Source organism: Chionomys nivalis, chromosome 17 (genome assembly GCF_950005125.1).
Source record: "Chionomys nivalis chromosome 17, mChiNiv1.1, whole genome shotgun sequence".
In the NCBI taxonomy this organism is placed as follows: Eukaryota; Metazoa; Chordata; class Mammalia; order Rodentia; family Cricetidae; genus Chionomys; species Chionomys nivalis.
The window spans coordinates 57,848,524-57,876,392 of record NC_080102.1 but is presented as its reverse complement, the minus strand read 5'-3'; the positions used below and the strand labels follow the sequence as shown (position 1 = coordinate 57,876,392).

The 27,869-nt window shown below is 48.7% G+C and overlaps 2 protein-coding genes across 4 annotated transcripts; one reads left to right on the top strand and one right to left on the bottom strand.

The window, feature by feature from the left end:
• The first annotated feature begins 397 nt into the window (after nt 1-397).
• Nucleotides 398-10,455, top strand: Letmd1 (LETM1 domain containing 1). Of its 3 annotated transcripts, XM_057791279.1 has the most exons (9): nt 407-724; nt 1,140-1,291; nt 3,205-3,320; nt 3,867-3,949; nt 6,267-6,453; nt 6,557-6,658; nt 6,753-6,905; nt 8,132-8,228; nt 9,066-10,447. In XM_057791279.1, exons 1-9 carry the CDS (start codon nt 603-605, stop codon nt 9,134-9,136), a joined length of 1,083 nt encoding a protein of 360 aa, XP_057647262.1. In that variant the 5' UTR covers nt 407-602; the 3' UTR covers nt 9,137-10,447. The 3 variants fall into 3 exon arrangements, with proteins under 3 accessions (XP_057647263.1, XP_057647262.1, XP_057647264.1); XM_057791280.1 differs by lacking the exons at nt 3,205-3,320; nt 6,267-6,453 and having other exon boundaries at nt 398-724; nt 9,066-10,455; XM_057791281.1 differs by lacking the exons at nt 407-724; nt 3,205-3,320 and having other exon boundaries at nt 1,264-1,291; nt 9,066-10,445.
• Nucleotides 10,456-11,110: 655 nt separating this feature from the next.
• On the bottom strand, nt 11,111-26,220 carry Csrnp2 (cysteine and serine rich nuclear protein 2). Its single transcript, XM_057791278.1, has 5 exons — nt 26,009-26,220; nt 20,486-20,718; nt 19,183-19,442; nt 16,050-16,346; nt 11,111-14,142 (listed from the first exon to the last, which is right to left on the bottom strand). The coding sequence occupies exons 2-5, from the start codon at nt 20,634-20,636 to the stop codon at nt 13,222-13,224; spliced, it is 1,629 nt and encodes a 542-aa protein (XP_057647261.1). The 5' UTR covers nt 20,637-20,718; nt 26,009-26,220; the 3' UTR covers nt 11,111-13,221.
• Nucleotides 26,221-27,869: the final 1,649 nt, after the last annotated feature.

Sequence of the window (27,869 nt, the reverse complement as noted above, 5' to 3'; positions counted from 1 at the left end):
TAAAGGAGATGTGAGTGTCGTAACTGACTTTAGACACTGCTTTCACCACGTCCCTGTTGGCTAAAACGCGTACGGACACAGCAGCTAAACGCCTAGAATCCTTCCTAGTTTCACGTGGTCATTTATCCCAAAATAGTCACTGCGCACCTCTTATGTGACAAGGGGACCTGAGGCCCACAGCCGAGGGCTGGGTGGGGAGTGAGAGGGCCGCAGGTGACAGACACAGGCGGCACAGGGACAGTCTCGCCGCCGCCACCAGAGGGCGCTCGCCGCGCCACCCCGAGTCCCCGCCACCCGACCCCGCCGGAGCCCGACGCCCTAGGCGCCGCAGAGGTCAAGGGCAGCGCCGCGAGCCCCGGGGCCCTAGGGACAGCACGAGCGCACAGGGCCCCTCAAGGAGAAGGCGTCCTCGGGCTCACAAACGCTCCGTCCTCGGGACGGCCCGCTTCCGGTCCTGCCAGCGGAAGCGGCGCCGCGTCCAATCCGGTCCTTCTCCCCTTTCCAGGCTCGCGCGCGGGGGGCGCCCAGCAGCACTGGGGATCGGCGCGCGCGCACTGAGGCGTGCACTCTGACCCGGAGACGACCCCTCCCTCCGCGTGAACATGGCGCTGTCCAGGGTGTGCTGGGCTCGGGCTGCTCTGTGGGGCTCGGCCGTCGCCCCTGGACCCTTTGTCACCCGGCGGCTGCAGCTGGGTCGCTCTGGTTCTGTGTGGCGGGCCCCTCGGTGAGGGCCCTGGAGAGAGAAGAGCATTCTTGACGTAGAAGCCTTGGAGCGGCTCAACCTCGGCTTCTCGGGGTCCCGCGCCTTGCTCCCGGGGGTTTTGTTTTTCCACGCAGAGTCCCTACTGAATGCGGGTCCCTGACCCTGCCTGCTCCTTGTTGTCTGCTCTTTCCCGCGCATCCTGAACTCACCATTCAGCTTCCCTCTCCGATCCCTCCATGGCCTTAGCTTGCGTTCTGCTGGCCCCACAGGCTTTGCTTACACGCCATGCTCAGCCCATGTCATCACGTTTCTGCTTGATCTGCCCCCTCTCAGACCAAAGAGCTTTGCTTTTCAGAAACTTGTATTTTACAATAGAAGCCTGAGGTAGAAGTGGCTTCTACAAGATCACAGACAGTCTCTTTGATCTTCTTTGTAGGTCTTCAAAGCTTCATCTCTCTCCCAAGGCAGACGTGAAGAATTTGATTTCTTACGTGGTGACCAAGACAAAAGCGATTAATGGAACATACCATCGTTTCTTGGGTCGTCATTTCCCCCGCTTCTATGCCTTATACACAGTCTTCATGAAAGGTAAACACTAAGAAATCCCCGGGTGAGCTAGAGTACAGGCAGTGAGATCACGGGCGGGTTCTGCTGCACGGACGTGAGCTGGGATGTCTTCTCTTTCATATGTGTTTAATTCTTACAAATTGTCATCTTAAATATCTACAAAGATGTTATAAACCACTTCTGATACCATAGGAACAGTTGTAATTTCCTTGTCCATCACAAGAGCAAGGACCTGTGGCTGTGCAGACCTGCCCCAGTGATTTATCTGCTGTCGTAAGAAAACGCTTGACGTGCTTATCAGATGGCCAGCTGAGGGAACTTGTAGGGAAATGGCACTGTATATACTTGATTTCTGAATGTTTTGATTTAAAATGGAGGTCCGGTAGATACCTATAATGTCAGTTGGCCACGCAGGAACCAGAATGTCTGATTCAAATGCCAGTTCGTGACTGACTTATTGACTGTGCACCTGCCCTAGTGACTTAAATTGGTTGTCTCTTGGGTTTCTCATCTATGAAACAATAATAGAACCTACCTATTGGTTATATAGTTGTGAATGTTATTTATTTATTTATTTAGAAGGATGTCATGCAACTTAGGCTACATAGTTCAAGGCTGGCCATGAACTTCCTGTGTAGTTGAGGATGACCTTGAGCTTCTAATCTCCCTGCCTCCGCTTTCTGAGTACTGGGATTCAAGCTTGAGTCACCACACTAACTGTGAAGATTAAATCATCATTATAAAGTGCTTAGAACAGGGCCTGATTTATATTAATATGGTATCTATACTTTTATCCACTAATGAAAAGAAAACAGAATGTCAACTCTGAATATTACTATAATTGTTATTAGCTTCATAGACTTGGAAAATTACCTACTTTATCTAAAAAGTGGAGGTAAAAATGGCTTGCTTATCAGACATGATGGTTCTATGTCTATAATCTCACAACCCAGCAATCCAAAGCAGGAGGATTAGGAGTTCAAGGCCAGCTTCAGCTACATAGCAAGATTCTGTAAAAGCAAGAAACTCAAAACAAAAGAGTTAATGATCATCAATCATACATACATACACACACACACACACACACACACACAAATAACACTCAGTATTATTTGAAGCCAATCTTGATAACATTTTGTTTATAAATATGGAAGCATTAAAATATTTTATTTGCATGACCATTTGCCTGCATGTATACATGTGTGCCATGTTCATGCCTGGTGCTCTTAGAGGTCAGAAGACATTGGATCCCCAGGAATACGAATTGTGGATGGGTGCTGGGAACTGAACCGGGGTCTTCTGCAAGAGCAGCCAGTGCTCTTTACTTCTGAGCCACCTCTCCAGCTCTGGAAGCATTTTTAAAAACTAGATAAATGTAAGGATTATCATAGAATGAAGATTCAAAATAGGATCATAGCGATTTATGCAACTCGTAAACATGCCTCCGACAGCAGCAAGTTAATCTGGCTGGGAAACATAGGGTTAATTGATCATAGCCAGGCGATGGTGGCTCACGCCTTTAATCCCAGCACTCGGGAGGCAGAGGCAGGCGGATCTCTGTGAGTTCGAGACCAGCCTGGTCTACAAGAGCTAGTTCCAGGACAGGCTCCAAAACCACAGAGAAACCCTGTCTCGAAAAAACAAACAAAAAAATTGATCATGATGCACTGATGCACTGGTGTTAAGGAGCTAGGGTTTACAACAAGGGGAAGAGTAATGAGCTCAAAGGGGACCTTGCCACAGCAGATCATAATTCTGCTGGGGGAAAGGACGGGGGTGTCTAGGAGGGGTTTCAAGCTTCCTAGTTGAAGGCTTGTGCAGGCAATGCAGGGGCGGGGCCGTGTGTGTGCATGTGAGTGAGCTCAGACTAGGACGCCATGGTGAGATTCAAACTGGGGTAACATCGCGTTCTGTCCTCCGCTTTAATGGGGCAGGAATACAGATGTTATGGGCTGATGCCAAAAAGGCTAGAAGAATAAAGGCAAATATGTGGAAGCACAATGTAAAGTTTCATCAACTTTCTTACCGGGAGATGGAGCATTTGAGACAGGTATGGGCCAGGGACAAATACCCAGACGTTCATGGTGAGGTAATTAACCAAGATCCTACGTTTTTTTCTTTTGTTTCTTGTTTATCACTGGTCACACATTTCCCTTGGCCGTGAGGCAGTGAGGCATTCGGTTATTTGTCAGAATTAGGTTCGTTGAGAATGAACTTCACAGCAGCGCTATATATAATTTCTGGCACATTTTCTGATTCCATTTGTAAGTAATAAGATCCAGTTTGGTTTTGAACATACAAAGATCTCCACAGAGCTTTAGGGCAGCAGGAAAGTGTTTGGCAGTGAGCTGAAAGGCAGTTTAAGCTGAGATAAGAGTCAGGAGACATTCTGAGGTCAGTGAGCTCACTGAGGGGTTTGGGATAGAGAAATTAATATCAGGTCTACCGTCAGGAACTTCCCATTTAGAAGACAGAAGTGAACACGGTCCTTCCGAGGCTGCAGTTCAGGTTCACTGCACAGTGAGTGGGATGGAGGGCTGACCATGTTACCGAGAGCTTACCTGGGTTAAAGCCGTCTCTGTCTGTTTCTGTTTAGTTCCGTCGCGATGTCACCAAGTGTCTTTTCGTAGGTGTCATTTCCATCCCACCCTTTGCCAACTACTTGGTCTTCCTGCTAATGTGAGTATGTACTAACACCAGGTCCCGAAACTATAGACTTTTTAACAACTAAAAATCATTTTGCCTAAGGTAGTGGCACATGATTTAAGCACTTGGGAGACGGAGGCAGGAGGATCAGAAGTTAAAGGCTACCCTGGGCTACATAAAACCTTTTCTCAAACAAACAAAATGGAAAAAAGGCCACTAAACTATTTGTTTATTTTTAAATTACTTGTTTTCACCTTTTATGTCTGTGTGGGTGTGTGAGCTCCTGTGCTCCACGTGCCTGCAGGATCCTGTGGAACACAAGAGGCCATCAGATCCCCTGGACCTGAGTTAGAGATGCTTGTGAGCTGTCATCTAGATGATGGGAATTGAACCCAGGTCCTCTAAGGAACAGATAGTGCTCTTAAACCCTGAGCCATCTCTTCAACCCCAAGAAAATTATTTTAAAAACTTTTCATCGGGCTGGAGAGATGGCTCAGTGGTTAAGAACACTGGCTGTTCTTCCACAGGTCGTGAGTTCAATTCCCAGCAACCACATGGTGGCTCACAACCATCTGTAATGAGATCTGGCACCCTCTTCTGGTGTGTCAGCATACATGGAGGCAGAATGTTGTATACATAATAAATAAATATTAAAAAAAAAAAACAACAAAAAAAAACCTTTTTATCTCAGAAGTTGAAAGGTCATCAGACTTCCTACTTCAGTCTTTTTAGTATCTCAAAGTTTCTTTTTTTCCGATTTATTTTATGAGGATGTATATACATGACATAGGGCCTCCATATGGCTGTAGCTATCATGTGGGTGCTGGGAACTGAGCCTGGGTTCTCCGTAAGTGCTGCTGAGTACTGTCAGATCCAGATACAGCGCAGTTCAGGTGTAGGTGGTTCAGCGGCCCTGGTATATGAAGTAACCTTTGTGCCTTCCCTGTCCCCAGGAACAGCACTTTGAAATTTTTTTTTACGCAAAATAATAATTTTTATAATCTGATATCATGGCTTTATTATCTTACAGCCAAAGATGTCACTTCTAAGCTATGACCCTGTGCATTACTTCAGCTGTCAATGGTGGTATCATGACAGCTTCAGAACATACTAGATGAAAACCACCATTCTTTTCGTGATTTTGGGGTCAAGAATAAGGGAAGAGGAGCAGAAAGAAGCTACACAGTTAAGAGCATGCACTGCTCCTACAGAGGACCTCATTTCCTTTCCAGCACTCAACCTGGGTGGCTCACAGCTGCCTGTCACCCCAGCTCCAGGGGGTCTGACACCCCCTTCTAGACCCTTAATATCTCCATTCACATGGACACAAAAGTAAAATAAATAAAACAATACTTTAAAAGAAAGTATTTAGCCAGGAGGAGTGGTGCACGCCTTTAATCCTAGCACTTGGGAGGCAGAGGCAGGAGGATCCCTGTAAGTTCGAGGCCAGCTTGGTCTCCATAGTGAATTCTAGGACAGCCAAGGCTGTTACACAGAGAAACCTTGTCTCAAACAGACAAACAAGCAAAATCAAAGAAAAGTATTTGGACAGTCTCAGGAGGGTGAGCAGCTTCCTTATTAGGTGATGCTAACAGGCTCTGCAGTGGTGTTTAGCTCGAGTGAACCAGACGAGGGCCTGCGGTCACTCTGTCTTGATGCCAACATTGGGAGATGGACTGCCTCTTCAGGCTGGCAGCTGGATGTTGGAGTGCCTTACAGCACAACCAGAGCTCCAGGGATGAGTAGGCCAACGAGCACGTAACTTTGTACTGACAAAACCCAAGGTCTCACCATGTAGTCCTGGCTGTCTTAAAACTCACAAAGGTCTGTCTGTCTCTGCCTCCCAGGACCGAAGTGTTCACTAGCCTATCCTTCTATCCTTTCGATAGCTTTGTCTTAGAGGTCACAGACTCCTTTCAGCTCTGTTATATGAATTAATCATACAGAGTGGGAAAAAGAGGTAAATATATCTTACCTACCCATAAAAGAAGTACCAGAGAATTTATAGCCATGTTTTAAAAAACTACCTCACACTGAGTAACTGAATTAAAGTCCATGGCCTTTTTGGTGCTGTGTCCTCATGACTGTCCTGGGGTAGGTTGTCAGCATCACACACAGCACGCAGCTCTATGAAGTTGTCCCAGGTAAGTTCTCCACGTGCTTTAGTACAAAAAGAGGCATTCTATCTGAGTGCTGCCCACCAGGGTTTCTTTCCAGCCTCACTTCAGTAATTCCACTTGCAATCAGGCCAAAATTACAGGAGAAAGAATGGGGTGGAGGAGCATGTCTCTGCCAGATGCCTGATGAGCCCACTTTCAGGAAGTTACTTTGTGATGCTTTCTCCTTGTAGGTATCTGTTTCCTAGGCAACTGCTTGTCAAGCATTTCTGGACCCCCAAACAACAAATTGATTTCTTAGACATATATCACAGTCTCCGGAAGCAGTCCCACTCAGAAATCATTGCTTATCTAGAAAGGGCCAGCGCACTTGTTTCTGATGAGAGGCTTCGCTGGCATCTGACAGACGTGTGCACCAAGGTACTGCTTCAGCCAAGCCTTTCTCCAGCTGGTTGCGTTGCACAGGATCTGCTAGGAGCAGCTGACTAGGGTCTCTAAAACATACCCACTTCTTACTTACAAGGTGCAGAACGGTACCCACCCAACAGCCCATGACGTCCTGGCTCTCAGAGAGTGCTTCTCAACTTATCCCCTGGGCTTGAGTCAACTGCAGGCTCTGCAAATGGTGAGCACTTAGAGGTCTTGTGTGTCCACAGTATCACTGTGTTGCAGGCTGTAAGTAAAACTGTCTCAATTCTTCCTCCTCTGCTGTGTCACAGAAAGCCTTGAGCCGGGCCATGCTCCTTACACCTTACCTGCCTCTGCCCTTGTTGAGATGGCGCCTAAAGAGTCATACCACAGTGATTCACCAGCTGGACAGGGCTCTGGCAAAGCTGGGGATTGGCCAGCTGACTGCTCAGGAGGTGAAATCGGTAAGAGGTTGATTGCAGCGTCAAGCAGTGTCCCAGAGTGAACTGGAAGCTTACAGGGCTCTGTATCTTGCTTGTACCAAAATTCAAGCTGTTTCTGGGTTGTTGTAGTTTTTGATATAGGATCTTACGATATAGCTAGCTGTCCTCAAACAGCACAGACTGGCTTCAAACTTAAAGCAGTCCTCCTGTCTCAGTCTCCCAAGTGTTGGGGTTATATATAGTACCTGGCTCTAAGCTAATTTATTTTATTTTTATGAATTTTCCCCCAATGTACATAACTAATAGGAAGAGAAAAAAAGAAAGCCAGGCCCATGGGCAGGGTATGATGCATATGCCTGTGAGCCAGCACTTGGGAGGCCCCAGCACAACCTGTTTAAAACAATTCAAGGACAATATATCTTGAGCTTGCTATTTTAGGTCATGTAGATGTACCAGTTAGCTTTCCATTCTTGTAGTGAATACCTGAGTCTATCAACTTAAAAAGAAGGAAGGTGGTGTTTTTGTTTTAGTTTTTTGGTGTTTTTGGCTCACACTTTTGGAGGTTTTGGTCCTGATCAGTTGGCCCCATTGGTTTTGGTGCCATGATGCAGCGGTGCATCTCAGGGTATGAGATGAAGCATAGTTGTTCATGTCCTGGCAGCTGGGCAGCAAGAGACAGGAAGAGGAAGGCTGGCATCACATGGTGCCCTGCAAGGACATGCGCTCATGAACGCAGACTGCTCGCTAGGCTTCATCTCCTAGTTTCTCCTCCTGCCTCCCAGGAGCATAGAGTGGAGGACTAAGCCTCCCCCATGGTTGCCCGGACTAGGCTTTCCCTGTGACATGTCATGCAGGCCTGTGTGAGCTGCAGGAGCACTCTACCAGGGACATGTTTTTAACCCGGCACGTGGGCCTTGGCAGGACGTGGAGCAATAGGCCTGTTTGGTTATCATTTCTAGTTTTCATTGCATGGTGAAGGTTTTTTTTCCCCCCTCAGAGACAGGGTTTCTCTGTAGCTTTGGAGCCTGTCCTAGAACTAGCTCTTGTAGACCAGACTGGCCTCGAACTCACAGAGATCCACCTGTCTCTGCCTCCCAAGCGCTGGGATTAAAGGCGTGCGCTACCACTGCCCAGCTGTTTCTTATGAGGATGAGATTGGAACTTGTTCAAAAGATCCAGTCACTGTGGATGTCTGTTTCTGTAGCATACTGTGATTATTAAGGATGTTTCTCTTCCGAGTGGTACAGGCTTGCTATCTTCGTGGCTTGAATTCTACCCACATTGCTGATGACAGGTGTCGGGCTTGGCTGGGAGAATGGTTGCAGATTTCCTGCAGCCTAAAAGGTAAGGCAAACCTTTATGGCTGTGCTAACTGAAATCAGAACTTTAGAAAACAAACAATAAAAACCAAACAGACCAAAACCCAGGGCCTCACTGTGTGCTCTGGCTGGTTTGGAACTCACTATGTACCAGATTGGTTTTGAACTTGCAGCTGTCCTGCCTCTCCTCCTGAATGCTGGGATAGGTATGCACCACCATACCCAGCTCATTTTTGTACTTTATCCTGGGATTACTTGCTGAGTATCATGAAGCTTTTATCTAACATGTATTTATTTTGTAATTGAAAGGGCACAAACTTGAGTGCCTACAGTAGCACAGACCGTGTAAGACCAAAGGACTGCCTGCTGCTGAGGCAGAGCTTCCTAGCCTGGGCGCTGCTGGCATTCTGTTAGGGGCTGTCTCATGCACAGGAGAGTATGTAACAAGCATACTTGCCTATACCCATTCCATGCCAGTCAGCCCTGGATCTCTAGTGTGCCAAACAAAAGATATCTCCAGACACTAGCAGATGTTCCTGAGCTTGGGGTAATGAGGGGAGAGGGACACACCTGTCCTGGGTGAGAAGCAGTCTTCAAGCTGAGGGATGTCCTTGCAGCACCAACTTCTACCATGAGGTGACTGCCATCATATGAGAATCAATCAGGACACTGTGGGCATGAATAAATAATGGAAGCAGAGGGGCATGCGTGTGGGGTTGGAGTGAAGCCAGGGTCCGCAGGTCAGCCTCATGCTGCTGCACTCCCCATCCCTGGTTTCTACCTCATGCCAAGCTCTGAACTCCAGGGCAGTTAGAAGGGAAACTGAGTCCTAGCCAAGCACTAACCCTGATGGTGTTTGCAGAAGCTGAGCTGTCCCTCTTGCTGCACAACGTGGTCCTGCTTTCCACCAACTACCTTGAGACAAGGCGCTGAGTGAACCCTGGAGAGAATGACACTGTCCTGCAGTCACATAGTATTGTAGTGTGGGACCAAGCCGCACTTGGCAGCAGTCTGCACTTAGTGTGGGAGGCAGAGGAACAGGTTCCATGGGCTTTGAAGCACGCTACCCATCTGGGAGGCACGACATTCCCTCACAGCTTGAACTAAACTGCGTGTGCTGCCATCCCGCCATGCTAACCAGGAGCTGGCAAGCACCTCTGGTACTGGACTTTTATTGTGATGTGATGTTTAGGTCCTGTTAACAGTTTTTGCCCAGGTGGGAACCATCTGACCTAAAATCCATGACTGCCATGGTTTCTTCTTCAATTTTTATTTTTTCTGACATAAGTCTATGTTGCCCAGGCTGGCTTCAAATTTCTGTGCTCATGGGATCCTCCCACCTCAGGCTTCTGGGTGCTGGGACTCAGGTCTGTAGCACACTGGCCTCACTGCCGCACTCCTTACAGCCGTGAGGGGTTTTTGTGACAGTCTCATGTAACTGATGACCGTGAACTCCTGGTCTTCCTGCTCCCAGCTCCCAGGGCTGGGATACAGGATGAAGTACCACACAGAGCCTGTGAGGGCTTTGCTGTGCCAGGCAAGTGCTCTCCACCCAGGCTTTCTGGGTGCCAGGAGCCCTACTGCCTAGACTGGAGCACTAACACCTGGGCCCGCACCTTGACACCCTGCCAGTCTTTTCCTCGCCCCTCTTCTTTTTTTGGCCTTTTTGAGACAGAGTCTCACTGTATAGCCCAGGCTGGCCTGGAATTCACTATATAGCCCAGGTTGGTTTTCAGTTCCTGGCAATCCTGAAAATTCTGCCACAGCCTCCTGGGTACTAGGATTACGGGCGTGAGCCACTTTTTGATGTGACCAAAAGTAGAGACACTTTCCCCTTCACTGGCATGGACTGTTCACCTTCTTCCTGTTCATATTCTCTCAACACATGCTTTTCTTTGTTTTGTTATTTTTATTTTTTGTTTGCTTTTAAGGGAACATTCTAAAGGAGGTGAAAAGCTAAAGGACGGCCGCTTGGCCCCTCCCTCCAGTGTCTTAATTTTCAGGCTGTCGCACAGTCCCTGAGGACCTTACGTGTTTGCTACCTCCACTGTGTTGCACTAAACCATCTGTAGCCAGCAGTGGCTGCCTTCTTTAGGTCATGGGTCGTAAGATACTTACTACTGCCTAGTCCTGGGAGACCAGGAGATCTGCATCAAGATAGTGAGCTGGGTTTGGCTGTCGTGTGTACATCTGTAACTTACTGTAAATGCATGAAGCATTGTTTTTAAACCAAGTAAAGACTGCCTGAAACCAGTTTTGGGGAATTACTTATGCACACTCTACTCATTTTTCCTAAGGCTGATGTGACCTAACTAGAGGGTATTTAAGTGGCTGGAACAGAGTTTTCTGATGTGACGAAAGGAAATCTGGAGGGTTCTGTTTAGTGTTATCTACCAGACATACTAGAATGGTAATCAGAATAGAGAAACGGGCTGGAAAAATGGCTCGGTGGTTAAGGGCACTGAATGCTTTCCCAAAGGACCGGGGTTCAAGTCCCAGCACCCATTTAGCAGCTAACAACTGTATGTAGCTCCAAGATCTAACATTCTCACACAGACTTACCTGTAGGCAAAACACCAATGCACATAAAATGAAAGCAAATTTTTTAAAAAGAAAAGAAAGAAATAGAGAAAAAGGCAACTGCAGACAGCAGGGTATAGCAGGCCAAGTCTGTTTAAGCGGAAGTGGTTTATAAGGGAATCCTGGGCAGGACAGGTTCTCGGTGCTCAAAAGACAATTATCAACAGTTCCATCACAGACTATTCCTATCTAATAGTTCCTAACTAATAGTTTTATACCTGTAGCAAAAGGCAGAATACTCCTATCACTGATACTAGTCCCTAAGTAACAGTTTTATACCTGCAGCAAGAGAAGCACCCGTTCTCTTAACAAATAACTGTGCCTTGCAAAGAAAACCATTCTTTTGAATATTTCTTTAATATTACATTTAAATATTCTCTTTAAATACAGCATCATTACCATGTAAAGAACCTAGAGGGGGAGAAACTGTTTTCAGAGAGCCAGACAAGCTTTGGATTCACATTGAAAATACGACCTGTGCACAGTATGCAAGGAGACAGTAGAACAAGAGCTGCGGTAAGGAGCCGCAGGCCTAGACTGAGGGGGACTGGTTCTGCTTCCGTCAGAGGCCTAGCCTTCCTAGCAGGAACTATCATTTCTGCCCAGCGCAGGTAGCACCAGAAACGAGATGGACCAAGCTGTAGAAAGGTCCTTTGCTTGACATTTGCCAGTGCTAAACATTTAGCACTCAGAGATTGGGGATCAGTTTGAATCAGAAGATGGAATTAATGACGAGATGCATTTAGAATAGAAACTAGAATTATATCAAATATCTTGGGGGTTGGCTTGTCTTGATGACAATGAGTGGTAGGTATGTCTCCTAATGAAAATCCAAGGCCAAGGGATGAGAACATTGGAGTCTTAAGGAGGAAAGGTGCTGAGTTCCCTCCTTCCCAACAAACCTTCAAAAAGATTCTTCTCTCCACCAGCCAGTCTCAGTTTAGCTTCGGTCTTGGGTTTAAGAATTCTAGCTGAGGGTGAGAGCACCTTGGCCTCTGGTACTCAGGTAACTCCTGTGAGGCTGGAGAGAGAACTAGGTGCTTCTGCTGCCACACACAGTCAAGCTCGCTCTGCAACCCCAAGGCCTTAGTATCCCACCAAAAATAAATAAGAGTCGAGCAAAGCGGTGCACACCAGCAATCCCAGTGCTCAGGATGCGTGTCAGGAGGACAGCCACAGGCTGGAGGCCAGCCTGGCCCACACATTAAGTTCCAGGCCAGCCAGGGCTATTTACCAAGAACCTGTCTCAGAAAATCAAAGCAAGTTCCATTTTTCCTTCCTGGTTGGTGGAGAATGAGAGGAAACTGTCTCACTCCCCTCCACTGAACCAGGGGGCAGAGGTGACATCGCCAGTAAAAGTCAGTGCTGAATGGGGATCTGGGAACTTTAATTATGGCGAGAGGAGCAAGGCCTACTGACTGAGGTAAGTGTTGAGTCTGAGTCCCAGTCTGTACGTCTCAAAGATTATAATCAGACCTTGAATCCTTTGCGGTCTGGGAGTCCTATGTCATATTACTAAGAATCAGTTTGTTTTCATAAATCTCCAAGACAGAAGGGTCCAATAAACACCCGCACTTCTCGGGTTTGAACTGTGATATCCAAAAGGGCTTTCTAACCCTAGGTAACCAAGGACCGTGAGGGTCGGTACAGAGAGAGGGTCCTAACTAGCTGATGATTTTGTACTGTACTTTATTTCCCATGCAGAGCCAAGCTCTCCCAAAAGGAGTGTGTGGGTGCACTAGGTGAGAAGACAAGCAGTCATCGTCCAGACTGTTCCACACTGGACCCTGCCTAATGGTGTGCAAGCCTTGTGCTCTATACCACGTCCAACCTGCATTTTTTTCTTTTAAGGAAAAAGGATAGAGGAAAAGGCAGAAAAGTTTAACTCTAGTGTCTAAGAACATAGAAAGAAATAATTCAAGTTACAGACCAGGAATCCTGTCCGCAGAGCAGGTCAGGGAATACCAAACACGCTGAAAATGAACTTACTTCCCAGACAGGAGGTGGGAGAAAGGCAGAATCAATGTTTAGAACTGGAGGCTTTGTAGAGAAGTGGAGACTTCTGCAGCCTCTGTTCTAGACTCAGCTGGAGTGGCCTTTCCAGCAGTGTGACTGATACACCGAGATGGCTGTCTGAGGAGCGAGCGCGTGCCCTGCAGGGAGCTGCTCACATCCTTAGTTCTGGCCCTGTGCATAAAGAAGAGCTACTTGAGCTACCCAGCTCACTGTGTGAGCGACATCTTTGTTCTGGTGGTCCAGTGAGCTCAGTACTGGAAACAGCTGGGGCTGGTCTCTTTCCCTTCTTAAAAACACATGTACTAACAGTTACCCTTTCCTGCCCATTTTCCTAGAGTTTCAATAAAATAACCTTGGAGCAGCAGTCCTGTTTTGAAATGGTGTTAGATAATAAATAGAGAATGGGTAGTGTCTACCTCAGGTCACACTGCCAGAGGGAGCTCTAGGGCAGAGTCTTCAGGGGTCCGATCCTCGCTCTGCTGGGAGTTCTGCACTCCACAGCCTTCTCCATTGTCCGTTCGGAAGGGTAGACTTGAGGGAGACCAAGACGGGTGGAAGCCTTCGCTCTCGGGCTGCTTAGGGTTACAGTCATCAGGTAGCAGTTGGTCGAGAGCGGGTGTTTTTCCCACCTCTGGTTTGCAGGGGGCAGCTGAGTCTGAGGAGTTGCGAGCCACCAGCGAGGTAACGGGGAGGGAGAACACGCTCAGATCTTTCTCCTTAGGGAAGGAGGCTGTGCCATCTTCCGACCCAGACTCTCCCTTCACTCCCAAGACTGGCCTCTGCTCCACCTGGTAGTAGACCAGAGGCCCACTGTTCAAGTAGGATGGGTTGCTCACTGGCGGGGCAGCGGGGTGCTCTGAGTTCTCGGTAAAACACAGGACGGAGGAACCTGGGGGCAGCTGAGCCTGGATGAGAATGGGGGTGGCCAGGCCAGGACACAGCTCTTGGGGAACAGCCAGGGGCTCTTCCAGGATGCACACCCCCAGGCTCTCCATGCTGGAGTCCAGGCTAGCACTGGAGCCGCTCGAGTCCTCCTCTGCCTTGAGCCGCTCCAGCTCCTCCGCGCTCTGCAGGTGCATCACTGCAGTCTCGTTCTCGGCGATGAACTCCTGGAAGTCCTGCGTCTCAGAACTCTGGGCTCCTGGCAGGCTGCAGCCAGTAGTGGGCAGGAGCTCATCCTCAGGGGCTGCTGGGCGACTCCCCTGTCGCTTGCTCTCAAGCTCCAGCTTCATGATGGTGTGGAGGTAGTGAGTCCGCACTCGGATCGGATTAAACTCAATTCGCCCTGCCATGTTTCCACAGCCATCCCTGGAGCAGCCACAAGGAAAGGACATCCGATCCACCTGAGGGACATATGAGGTTGTGGTGAGATTAGACCAATAGTTCTAGCAGTAGGTGACATCAGCTGGCACACACAGGCAGCTGGGATCTGAGCAGTGACCAGGTCTAAGCGTAACATGCAGCCCAAGCTGACAGCACTAGGCAGTGGTGAGAGGAACGCCTGCACCTCGGCTCCAGCAGCTCTCCCCTGGGCTCTGTTTCCTCTTCTAAATCAAAAGACAAAAATCCCATCAAAGACTCCTTCCAGTTAGCAAGCCAGTGCTACCTCTCTGAACGCTGCTGTCTCAGAGAAGAGAGTTTGTGCCTCAGGGACTTGCAGAACTTACCTGGTTCACTGGGACAATAAAAGGCTGGGCCCAAGCCTTCTGCAATGACAGGCGTGGTAAATGAGTGGAGATCTTGCTACTTCAATGCAATACACTCTAGGGAAACTAAACAGAGGTGCCTTAGTGCTGCGGTGAAGGGTCACACTGACCAGCTCTCGCCACCAGCTTCTCCCTGAGGGTTACCAGTGTAGTTCTGGCGGTGACCAAGATAACTTACAGCCAGGGCTATCTAGAAAGGAGATGTGCTGGCACGGTGGCGGCACTGGGAAGGCAGAGGCAGGAGGATTGCTGTGAATTTGAGGCCAACCTGGTCTACATGGTGAGTTCCAGGCCAGCCTGGGCTACACAGTTTTAAAGAAAAAAAAATAGCAAGGAGATGCTTTCTGCCTCTTTATCTCCCCTTAATGCCCAAAATCGAAACTCATAAGAATCATGGAACAAACAATACAAACACGTCTTATGGTATCAGCTTATTGAACTCTCCAGACCCCCAGTGTGGCGATGCACACCGATGATTCCAGAACCTGGGAGGTGGAAGCAGAGCCAAGAGTCCAAGGTCATCCTTGGTAAGCCAAGCAAGTTCAGGTCTAGGCCAGCCTGGAATGAGGCCTGTCCCTCTCCTGCAAAAGGAACCCATATCTAGACCCAGCAGTGGATAAGACTCTTCTCAGGTTTGTGAATAACTGACTCACCATGGGACTGCGTTCTGGAAAGGAAGATTTGGCCAGACTTACTATAGTTCTTTTGTTACTAAATAAAGCCAAGGAAAATGAGTTCTAGGACTCAACTACAGGACTCAATACCATGCCCCAGCACGAAGTTCCGAAGGTTTCACTGTTTTGGGTAGCACTGATGGTTTCCAGGAAAGTGGGAATTTCAAACAATCCCTTCGAATGCCAACAAGAAGATACTTTCTTTGAGGAAACTGAGTTCTGTCAGCTCAGGTCTGGTCCTGAATCAGAGACTCAAAACTACTTTGCCTTTCACAAAACTGGAAGGAGATGCTGTGTGCAGATGAGAAGCCGAAGGCTGCCCTACTTGTTTCCTTCCCTCTCAGAATCCCTATCTGAGGAGCACTTACCGAGTGGGAAAGGGAGTTACCCTGTTCACACTTGCCGAGTGGGAAAGGGAGTTACCCTGTTCACATTGCTGAGTGGGAAAGGGAGTTACCCTGTTCACATTGCTGAGTGGGAAAGGGAGTTACCCTGTTCACACTTACCGAGTGGGAAAGGTAGTTACTCTGTTCGCACTTACCGAGTGGGAAAGGGAGTTACCCTGTTCACACTTGCCGAGTGGGAAAGGGAGTTACCCTGTTCACACTTGCCGAGTGGGAAAGGGAGTTACCCTGTTCTTTCCTTTGCTGCCAGCTGCTTAGCACCTCTGAGGTATAGTCAGAAAAGATAATGGGCACCTCCATGGCCTAAGAGTCTTCCTCTGCCTGCTTTCTTTGGGAGGGCTGTGGAACTGGAGCACAGTTCTCAGCCATGGACTATCCCTGGACTGGAAGCTTCCTGTCCTCACTGGCACCCAACCCACCCCCAATGTTGGGGCAGATATACCATCTCAGGCCAAATATGACTGACCTGGCACTTAATTCCAGCCTGGCTACAGGCACATGCTTCTGGGTCACAGTAGAGCCGACAGTCACAACCACATTCTTCCCGAGATAGGCGGATGGCTCTAAGTTCTTGCTTCTCTTCGGCATCAATCCGGTGGACCCCGGATGCTCTCAGCAGGGCCCGCCGCCTCTTGGTGGGCAGGGGCTGGAGGAAGAAATAGTCATCCACCTCCACACTGTCCACGTCGATGTCTTCGTCTGAAACGTCATCCAACGTCAAGCCATCCGCCTCCACTGACTCCACTGTCCCATTCTTGGTCAGCTGCCGGGAGACAGGAAAGGTCAGCGCTGGAGCATCAGCAATGCAGTGACCACAACAGATCCCGGGTCTGCAGCCAGGAGGAGCTATGTCCTACACCACAGCAGAGCAGCAGAAAGGTAAAGACTGTGAAACTGAATTTTATTTAATTTTACACTTACACAGCCAAAATAAGTGATGGTTGCCATACTAGAGCACACAGGACATGATTAACACCAGAGCAGAAAGACAGAAACTTTATCTGGCTCTAACACTACGCTGTCAACAGCAGAGACATCACCTGAGTTCTGGGTCCTCAAAGACGGCTCTCTGCCCAGTCTGGCAGCACAGCCATCACCCCATCTACTCAGGAAGCTGAGGCTAGGGGCACAGGCAACATCATGGTCTTGTCTAGAGAAATGTTTAGAATACAGCACAAACATTCCTCCATCTCTAGATTGCTACCTGCACTGCAGTGGATGTGTATCAGTGGCTGCGTGTTCCTCAGTGATGTCGGTAACCGTGTAAAACACCCTCAACTTAAACCCTGGAGAACCCGAAACTATCTTCAGAGAAAAAGGGTACTTTACATAACACCAGCTCCCAGGGTGTTCGTCAACAAACTGATCCCCCACACTGTAAACAATTACCTGTGCCAGTTACTGACCACTATAAAGCCCTCACTTCCTACAGAGTCTAGAAGAAACGCTTTCTTCCTTCTGATCCTGGTTTATTTCACACCAGAGAAAAACCTGTGCGAGGTGGGCAGTGTAAATAACATGGTGTGTGTTATCTATGGGCAGAGATCTGGGTTTTCTGCACTGATCTGGAGAGTCAGGGCAGGACTCTGGAAGGACAGGCTGGAGACAATTTCTGGCTGAATGAGCTCTACAAACTCACTAGAGGATCTAAGTAAAGAAAAGAGGCCCCAGCCCCTGGGGCCCCGGGAGCTGCTAGCAGGCTGGAAGCTCAGCGGCTGGAGTCTTTGCTTTGTTTCATCAGACAGCAGGAGTGCTGGGAGAGGAACAACTCCCGCGGGAGATGTGATGCAACAGCCCGAGGAGGAAGGCTTGCGGGTGGAACTGGGGGACTGGGAACCCCACTCGGACTTCTCCAGTCTGTTACCTCTGTACCAGGCAAGCAGCTGCCAGGTTCCTATCTGTAGACCTTAGGACCGTTCCTGTTCGTGGCTCATCCCCAGCATTCCTGCTGCTCTCAAGGGAAAGTGATCAAGGGAAGCGAGCCGACTCGAGATCTCCACGGAAGGGGTATTTCGGAGCAGTGCAGGCTTCTAGCAATTACAGTGCTGGGATGAGATATTCTTGGGGAAAGAAAAGCCAAGGCCAGGAGTGGTAGTTCCCACTTAATAATCCTGGCACTTAGGAAGTAGAGGCATGAGGAACAAAAGCACAAAGCTATGCCCTGCCCCACAGCAAGTTCAAGGCTAGCTTGGACTCCACGAGATTTTCCCAAAACAAAAACAACTACCACCTAATTCAAACTACTTACAATAATGAATCCCATATGGATAAAACAAAACCAAACTATTAGAAAATTATATGTAATAAAGGTTACGGAGTTCTAACAGTTGACTAGAACAGCTCTAAAGGAAAAGAGACATCGAGTGGTACACGAGAAGACTGTGCCCTTAGAGGTGCTAAAGACAGGAAACCTTCCTGGAGAGGAAGGCAAGCATTTTCCTGACATCCCTGTCAGCACCGCCAGCACTCAGTATGTCCTGCTAGGGACAGACAGACGCTACTTAGATCACTCCTCTGCCTCATTTGGGAGAGCTGTCTTATAGGAAAGGGGCAGAGAACCTTCACTGTAACTGAGAAGAATGTTTGTCTAGCTGTTGCTATAGCAACAGAAAGGCGGCAGGGTCAGTGACAGAATTCCTCAGAAGAAAGGGCAGGCAGGCCGAATGTCATTGTCATTACAGTAACAGGTGTAAGACCTTAGGAGCAGACTGAGAGCCTACAAAGAATGAAACTGGTGAGACCCAGGCAGTCTCTGCCCTCTGCTGCCAGGTCTCCAGCCAGCCATAGCCTGTTCAGTTCCACCTACACCCTGAAAATAAGGCAGCCACCTCATGCTCTGGGCTCAGAAATCCATTATCATTCATATTCTCTGTCTCCTGAACTGGGGACTTTGACTGCTCAACCACTAAGCAATGCCCCATTTCTGGGGAAAATTGGAGGGCTTACAGAAACACTGACAATGGAGTGTCAGCACTCTAAGGTATGGGTGTCTGCGGAGGGTCTTCTGGTAGTGTCAGCACAGTACAGTAGGTAAGTGCTTTTTAAAGACTGATATACTTGGCCAAGTCTGGTAGCGTATGTCTTTAACACCAGCACTTGGGAGACAGAGGTGGGCATGTATCTATTAGTGATTTGAAGCTAGCTGGTCTACATAGCAAGTTCCAGTCCAGCCATATGATCACCATGTAGGTGCTGGTGACCAAACCCAGATCCTTCAAAAGAATAGCACATGCTGTAAGGCTGAGCCATCTCTCCAGTACCGTGGTGTACTGGTCTGTGAAACTAACCATGAAATAATGCCACTCTCTAGACCAAGGAGGCTGTGTCAGTCTTCGGGGCTGATGGTGTGGAGTGAAGGGTCAAAGCCTGCTCTGTTCTACTCCCATGGGCAAGGACAGTTGCTGACAAACTGGGAAGTTTTAAGTGTTCACATTCTCCAAAGTGTCCCTGTGCTAGGGAGACAGGGATAGTGCAGGGAGAGTCGTTTTTGTCTTAGCTGCCAGTGCCACCAGAGATGGCAAGGAGACTCAAACTATGATCTAATTGAAGACCTTGGCCTCAGCATGCAGGAAGCACCAGACCCCACACCCCACAGGCACCTTCATTTTCTTGGCATGAAGTTTCTCCTCCTTCAGGTGCTCACGAAGAATCTCTCTATGGTTCACTTCTTGTTCTTGTGCGAACTCACAAAGGGTGTAGCTGCGAACAGAATTATGGCGCTGGGCCATTCCCAAGGAACTTCCACCCTGGCTGGGCACACTTGTGAAGCCCTGGCGCCGGGCAAAGTAGTATACAGTCACCTGGTCAAAGCGGACATTCTTCCTCCGCAGCTGCTTCTGCCGCTTCAGGATGGATGTGGCTGTGAATGGAACACAGGGCTCTCACCTGCTGCTATCCACCCAGGCTCTTAACCTGTCCCCAAATAGTAGACTACTTCCAAGTATGCAAAACTGGAAAGAGCCTTGGACCTCGGCTGGTTCACACTACTGCCTCCAGACTGACTTCATCTAAACAGATGGCCACAAAATCTATTTTCAGACAGTAACTGGGAATACTAGGTGTTCTTTTCAGGAGAAAATAAAATTGCCATGTGATAGCTGAAACTAATTAAAACTCAATTTAGAAACCCCAGCTCTTCAGTCTGCACTTCAGTCGGCACGCGTGACTAAGAACTAGCAGTGGACCACGCTGACGAGGACCACTTCCACCCAGGACGTCCAACCGGACAGCGCTCCACAGTGGAGCATTTCTCCAATACGCCTGCTGAGAAATATTTTAGGCTCTTTAGGGCATGAGGTCTCTGACGCAACTCCTCAAGCATGCTGCTAGTGCATAAAGACAACCACAAACAATGGGTGTGAGTGTCCCAACGAAACCACGGAAACGAGCAGCAGACCAGACTTAGTCCACGGCCCCGGCCTCACTACCAGGGGTTCAGGGAGATGCCACTGTGCCCAGGCTAGGTGCCATTGGAAAAGCTGCAGGCAGCTCTGGATGGAACCAATAGTGCCCTCCCTCACAGCTTTCCTTTCCGAGTTCAGACCCTTGGAGAGCTATGGGATCAAGATAATAGGAAGGAAGAGATCTGGAGATGCCACAGTGTCCAAACCAAATACCCACTCCTGCTCCAGTTACAATTTCTTGAACCTCTGGGCAAGTCCTCTGAGGTAAAAGTAGAATACTGAGCTCCTGTTCCTCCATCACATCCTACCCATTCTGGGCACCCCAAACTGCAGCACAAGTAGAATAAATCAGACCAGTTTATGCTATTGGAGCAGTGAGGTTTGCCAAAAATCAAGGACACGCTATGGAAAGGGCACATCCCCAGGATGGACAGAAGCGGTCTCAGGCTGCAGGGGCTCTCAGGGACAGGGTGCAGGCAGGAAGGGGCAGCTCACTCACGTGTGAAGCTGGCGGTTGTAGGAGGGTTGAGGCTGTCACAGCTGTCAGCACTGTCACTGCTGGAGACCTCATCATCCGAGTTGGAGACTGATGAGCCCACATCCACATCATCAAATTTCCTCTTGAGCCCTGAGCCCGAGAATGCATCCATTGGATTCAAATGGTTTGCTTGGGGAGTCAACCACTATGGCCCCGAAGCTGCTCACCACCAGTTAGCCAGGAGCATTAGGATTCTGCCCAAGGGAGAAGAGGAGTCAGCACTGCTGTCCAGAGACACACCCGCCAAGTCTGTAAACACATTGCTCTAACTGAAGAAAAGCTAAGCACCTGGCCTAGCACCGTCTGGCTTCTCAGGACCAGGTCATTTCTCTGCTGACTCTGGCCAGCATTCTTACTTGCTTCCTTTGGCTCCTCCAGCCTCAGTTACTCTGAGTGAGTCTGCATACCCCTTCCCAATGGAGGAGTGGCTTCACTTCCAACCCTGCTGGCCACAGCAGTCACTGGGCTAGCATTCACTGTTCAAAGACAGCAAACCCTCTGCTTAAACCAAAGCCAGGCCCAAATATTTATCCCAGTGATAACACAGCCTGGCATGTCCCCAAGTGTGTATCTTAAATACACTAGTTCCACGGTATTAATAGCTTCTTGAATGAAAATAGGTCTGCTGTTAAAATAGCTGAAACAGCTATGGCAGAATCGCCTAGGGGTTTTTTAATATACTTATGAGCTTGCATGGTAAAGGCTGCAAGAAAACAGTGCAGTGTTTCAAAACCTGATTGTGGAACCCACTGTTGCCAAAGTATGTTATGGGGCAGATAGTCCCTGGAACACACTTTGGGAAATTCTGCTCCAGGCTCTCAATTTTGAAGGACATTGGCAGTCAGGAAAACCCTTGACCCAGATCTTCGCAAGTGTGAAGTGTCTCACCAGGCTCCTAGAAAGGGCAAATTTAGTACTAAAGAAAGGAGCCAAGATTAGAATCTGTACTGGCTTCCAAACCCAGAAACTGGGGCTATGGGTGCAGCTCTGTGCAGAGCGCTTGCCTAGTGTACACTAGGCCCTGGGTTTGATCCCAGCTCCACAAACAACACAAAAACCAGGCTCGTTTTCAATCTGGCCTCTCATCCTCCCCGTGCAAAAAGAAAATAAAACTTTACAATCTCTGGTCTCTAAAAAGAAACCATCAAGGGAATACAGATAAAGAGGTGACAGTTAAAACTGGTTATATCAACACAGCAAGCACAGGTTTTTCTCTGTCTCTGTCTTTGGACTTAAGTTCCGAAAGGACAAGAATCTGTACAGGAGAAATGCTGCCAGCCAAACCCCCATGTGGTGAGGTAAGACACTTTCCACGCGGCAATCTCACAGGCAGTTAACTGCAGCGGGATTACCAGCACTGCCTTACTGCGGAGTAGCTACCCAGATTCACTGTGAAGACAGAGATGGCTGGTTTTCTGGACTACTTTAGTAGCAATTTAGATCAGTTCTACAAAGTGAGCCAGACCTGGTACATGCTTCAGGGATTTCCTAAAATACATACTCAGGTCACATAAAAATCCTGCGTTCAAGTCACAAGACGAACTGAAGCGTCTTAGCTTTCGGTTGCAGGCACGCAATCCCTCAAGTAAGTTCGGCTAAGAAGAAAACTTAAATCAAGGAGCCTGGTGTGGTGGTGCACAGCTTTAATCCCAGCACTCAGGAGGCAGAGGCAGGAGGATCTCTGTGAGTTTGAGCATAGCCTGGTCTACAGAGTGAGTTCCAGGACAGTCAGGACTACACAGAAACTGTCTTTTAAAAAAAAAGTGTGTGTAAAAGATAACAAAGGGCTGGTAGGCAGCAGCTAAGAGTGCGGGCTGCTCTTCCAAAGGACCCAGGTTCAGTTCCAGCATCCAACCCTTTAACTCCAGTTTCAGGGAGTCTGAAACCCTCTTCTGGCCTCTTCGGGTACCAGGCACACAGTGGTATGCAGACACATATGCAGATTAAAAAAAAGTCTATTCACATAAAATACAACCAAAACATTTTTTAAAAGAATCGAATGAGTCCAGCGTGTCAGCTGTGATCCTTGGGTCTGACCACACCTTCTTAGAAATGACGAGAGTGAGGGTGAAGGGACTTTCTATGGGTAAGACTTTAGCTGGGCTTAAAGATGATGCCTTTCAGCTAACAAATGCCTCATTCCGTTCTATTCTGGGTGGAGGAGCATGGCGTGTGCGCCGGGAGGGGCATGTTTGTCATTACATATTCATGTGGGTACTACAGAGAAAAAGGAGAGGGCTGGCTGCTGAGTCCAACCACACACACCACCAGTGCCTTCTCAACTACACAGAAGCCAACACTGAGCAGAAAACCTGCCTCTTGGAAATGGCGTTAGCGCTCCTTCCGTTTAACCGGCTCCGGCTAACACTTGTAGAAAATTGCTGTTCCTCAGCCTGGAAGCACTCAGGGATTTATGACCGGAAGCAAAGGTGCACTCTGCTCTTTCCTTGGGATCCTCTGCTTCCGGTAATGTGGATTTCCTTTGACTGTTACTCTATAAGTTTCACATGAACTTGGATCTGGGCCAAAACCATCTTTATTAGTAAAATTCTCCCTTATCTTAGCCCAGCTGTCCTTAAGAGCACCCTTTCATCAGGGTTACTTTGTGCCCTTGAGCGTGGCAACGCTGGCTCCTTGCTCTAAGCCTCTTTGTTCATGTCTTCTCACTTCTGGGGTTGTGGTTTGGGCAATGGCAGAGGAAGGTAGGAAAGAAATGGGGAGGGGAAAGCTGTAAAACGTAAGGAAAAGTAATTTCCTTAAGTTGCCAATAACCAGGTCTACATGAGTAAATACTGTGTATACAGACCTATGTGGCCTATTCCATGAAAGGGCTGGGGAGGGACCTCGGTAGGACAGCGGTTGCCTACCTACCACGCTTGAAGCCTTCCCTGGCTTCAATTCCCAGCACCACAAAATAAAAACCTGTTCATGGGTGCTACTCTGCAACAGTCTTGAAACTCCACTGTTCTAGGTCCCATCCCCTTACTCAGGATGTTACGACACTCCTGTAAAGTTACCTGTTACTGAAAATTGTTTACATTTAGTTATATGGCCCAGATTGGCCCTACAAAGCCCCAGCTTGTTTTGGAGAAAGGTATGGAACTCACAGCAGTCCTCTTGCTTCAGCTTCCCAAGTGCTAGGATCAAGGTGTGTGTACCAAGTGCAGCCCTCCAGCACTGAGAACTTAAATTCCTATTATTTCCTGCAAACAATGGAAGTTTATATTTCAACTCAGCTCTCCTTATCCAGCTCTTTGGTGTGAACTTGACCATGAACTTCCCACCTAGTTAGTCCCAAAGTGCCTTGAAGAACTCACATACACTACAGTAACCACTTGAACAGGTTCCATCAAGAATCAGTCATTCCCACTGGCTTAGCTATTCCCTTAACTACTGGTAAAAGATCATGCATGAGTTCAGAGGATACTCTTTAGCCCTCACCTGATGGCACGTGCACGTAATCCCAGCACTTAAGTGCAGAAGGAGCAAAAGTTCAAGGTCACCCTTGGCTACAAAGCAAATTTGTAGCTACCCAAGGCTACATGAAACCTGTCTCAACCCCTACCCCTCCACTTTTATGAGTTATATCCAAGCACTCAAACCTATATAGAAATAACCCAGGTGAGACTAGAAATGCCGGTCAGAATACTTAATGTCTAAATAAACATCTCACACAACAAATAATGGAGTCTCCCTCAAAGCTTTCACAGGCTGCTGAGATGAAGTCAGCTGACACATTCTGACTACATGCCACATGGCCTTGTGTTTCTAGCTGAACACTTCCCAAAGGTACACAATACAGTTCACAGCTGCAGTACATAGAGGACGTCAAACCAGTGTGTGTATTTCAGTATTAGGTCTATGCTTTCTTCAGGTAAGGACTGCAAACCCCAAATCCCAACTTCCATAAGAATAGCAAAAACTGGGTGTGGCAATGCAATAAAGCGCCTTTAATCCCAGCACTCAGGAGGCAGAGGCAGGTGGATCTCTGTGAGCTTGAGGATAGTCTGGTCTACAGAGTGAGTTCCAGGACAGCCTATGCAGAGGGAGGGACAAGGTCAAAAACAAAAACAAAAACAAAAAACATGTGAGGCGCATTTCAGGGCAACTGTGGAGCTGTGGCCCAAGAGTTATTTGTACAGTTTGGGTGTGTGAGCCTTTTCTTAAATTAGTCCAAAATCCTAAGGCAAGGCTCACCTCACTGGAAAGGCCTTTCCACTCAACTAGAACCCAGTGTTCTGCTAAAGGTCAAGGAATCTCTTGGACTACCAGCCAGGACTGGGGTAGAAAGCCTGCTGTCATTCCACACAGTAATCGAGTAAGACGCCTTACCCTGCTGCCCTTTTACAAGATGCAGTGGTGATTCTCAAATACTACGATTTTATGGACCCCCGTGTCCTTGTGTTCACCAAGATCATGAAATCGGAAAAGCACTTCAGGTGCTCACAGAAAACCTCCTGCTAGGTTTAAAGAGGGCCCTTTCCCACCCCCACACCCCGGGGTTCTACCGGTTTACTAACACTAGGTTAGAAGCCGGCTTTCCACGTGTACGCCACATCCTAGGGAAGACACAAGATATTTGTGGGAGACCTGGAACATGATGCTGCATTAGCTCTCCTCTAAAGGACAGCGTCATGTAACTGCCACATACCAACACCCTGGTTTTAGAGATGCCTAAGATTTAAAGCCACCAAAGAAAAGGAGAATGTGAATCGGCTGCGGTTTTTACCATGAACTGAAAACTGGGGGACAAGGGGAACAGTGTTGTCTCCTGGGGAGAACTTCTAACCTTTCATACTGAAGAACAGTTTGTATGTCACATTGCCACTCCAAACCCTTCCAAAAGGATGAATCAAGACCATAGCACTCAAATGGGGTTGGAAGGCAGGCGGGTGCGTGTTTGGGCCTGAAAAAAAGATCAAGCTAGCAACCAGGACAAGTGATGCTCTCATTTTTGCACACAACGCCAGAAAAATGGAAGCCATCAAGACCAGAGCAGAAGGGACATGTGAAGTCACCAGCTCACCTTAACACAGCTGAGGAACCCTTCAGCTCTCAACCCATTGATTTCCGCTAGCCTTCCCGCTCATTCCGATCATCTGCAGTCCCCACACAGCCTTCCACATCCTCCTGCCCGCTACTCACAAATTCCCAACCACTCCTCCCACATTTTCCTCCGGTCCCCCTCCCCTTCCTTCACTTCTCTCCATCCTACATCACTGCCCACTCCATCCCGATCTCAGCCGTCAGCCGCAATCCTGCCGGCTTCCAAGACGCCCAGCTGTCCCTTGAGCTAGCCTGCAGCCCGGCCGGCGTCCCCGGCGCCCCTCGCTCCCACGCCTCTTCCAGAGGCGCCCCGGCTCCCCGCCCCCCGCCCCCTCGCTCCGCACGGCTCTGCGCCGGAGCGCTGCTCCACGACAGCCTGGGAGCCGCTGCCCAGAGAGGACGAGGCTGACCCCTCGCCCCGCACCCCAGGCCCATTACCGGCCCCGCCGCGGACGCCTCTCCCGTCAGGGTCTCCGCCACCCCCGCTGCCGCCTCAGCCCGTGCGCACTGAGAGAAAATCGAGGCGCGCCGGTCCCCGGGCCCGTCGCGTAGCTCCCCGGGCTGCAGGGTGTGTGGACCGGCCGGCAGGCGGCGGGGGGCGGGCGGCTCTGCACTCGGGAACCCCGGGCAGCACAGCCCAGAACCGCCCCGGCTCCGGCTAACAATAGGCTCCGACTGCGGCGCTCTGCCTCTTATAGGCGCCGGCGCGTCGTGGCCGGGACCTGGGGCAGCCTGGGAAATGGAGTCTACACCCGGCCCACGCCCAATGGCATGCCGGGAATCGGAGGCGGCGAGTGCCGCAAAGCCCTAGCAAAGCCCTAGCAAAGCCCTAGCCCTCCCTAGAACCAGCTGCAAAGGGAACATCCACATCGGACCCCTGGAGAAAGGCATCAGGGTAACTGCAGCCTTTTGAAAAGGAAGGCTGCCGACCTTCGGCTACACACTGGCACTAACTAAACAAATTCTCCTATAAAGCCCTCCTTCTCCTCGCGCCATGACCTCATGCCCATGCCTGAAGAACGTAATCCTTGTCCATGGGACTGTCTCCATATGACTTGCTGCAGCGGGCCTAAATTAATCAAAGGAATTACAAAATGACCTATCTATTTATATGATGAATTGATATACCTCATCCCCACCTTTTTTGTTGTTTGTTTGTTTGTTTTTGTTCTCAGACAGGGTCTCACTGTGTAGCCCTGGCTATCCTGGAACTCACTATGTAAATCAGGCTGGCCTCAAACTCAGAGACCCGCCTGCCACCCTCCTGAGCGCTCGGATTAAAGGCTTGTGCCACCTCTCTGCCGCTTTCTCCATGTTCTTTAAAAAACAAAACAAAACAAACCTTTTTACTTTCATCTCTGATAATCTTAGCTTTGTAGCTCATCTTTAAAATGGGCAAGATAGGGAAGGATCAAGAAATTATTTGGGATTTGTCAATGACCTATAGCATTCCTTTCTTCTCCTGTTTCTCCGTTGACCTATAAAGTCAAGATCTAGGTCCATCCTGTGGTTTCCCCTCTGATAATCTCTCATTCTATTTCCCGCTACTCTCCTCATTTATATTCTTTGCCTCTACAAATCAGCTTTTCCTGTAGCTCATTCAACAATCATGCTTCTACCTTGAGCTTTTTGCCTTAATGGTCTTATGTCAACCAATCATATGCAGGTTCATTTAGTAACTATTCAAATGTCTCCCTATCAGGTCTCTCTCATACACACACCGTTTTTTGTTTCGAATAAGGTCTATATAGCTCAAGATGACTTTGAATTCTCTCCCCTACCCCCAAGACAGGGTTAACAGTCCTGGCTGTCCTGGAACTAGCTCTGTAGATCAGGCTGGCCTTGAACTCGCAGAGATCCACCTGCCTCCGCCATCTCAGCTTTGAATTTTTTTAAGAAAATAGTTTTTGCCGGGCGATGGTGGCGCACGCCTTTAATCCCAGCACTCGGGAGGCAGAGGCAGGCGGATCTCTGTGAGTTCGAGACCAGCCTGGTCTACAAGAGCTAGTTCCAGGACAGGCTCCAAAACCACAGGGAAACCCTGTCTCGAAAAACCAAAAAAAAAAAAAAAAAAAAAAAAAAAGAAAATAGTTTTTAATTTGTTTTCTTTTTTGTGTTTGTTTGTTTGTTTTTTTCGAGACAGGGTTTCTCTGTAGCTTTGGTGCCTGTCCTGGAACTCCCTTTGTAGACCAGGCTGGCCTCGAACTCACAGAGATCCGCCTGCCTCTGCCTCCCGAGTGCTGGGATTAAAGGCGTGCGCCACCAATGCCCGGCAGACCTTAATTTGTATTTTATGTAC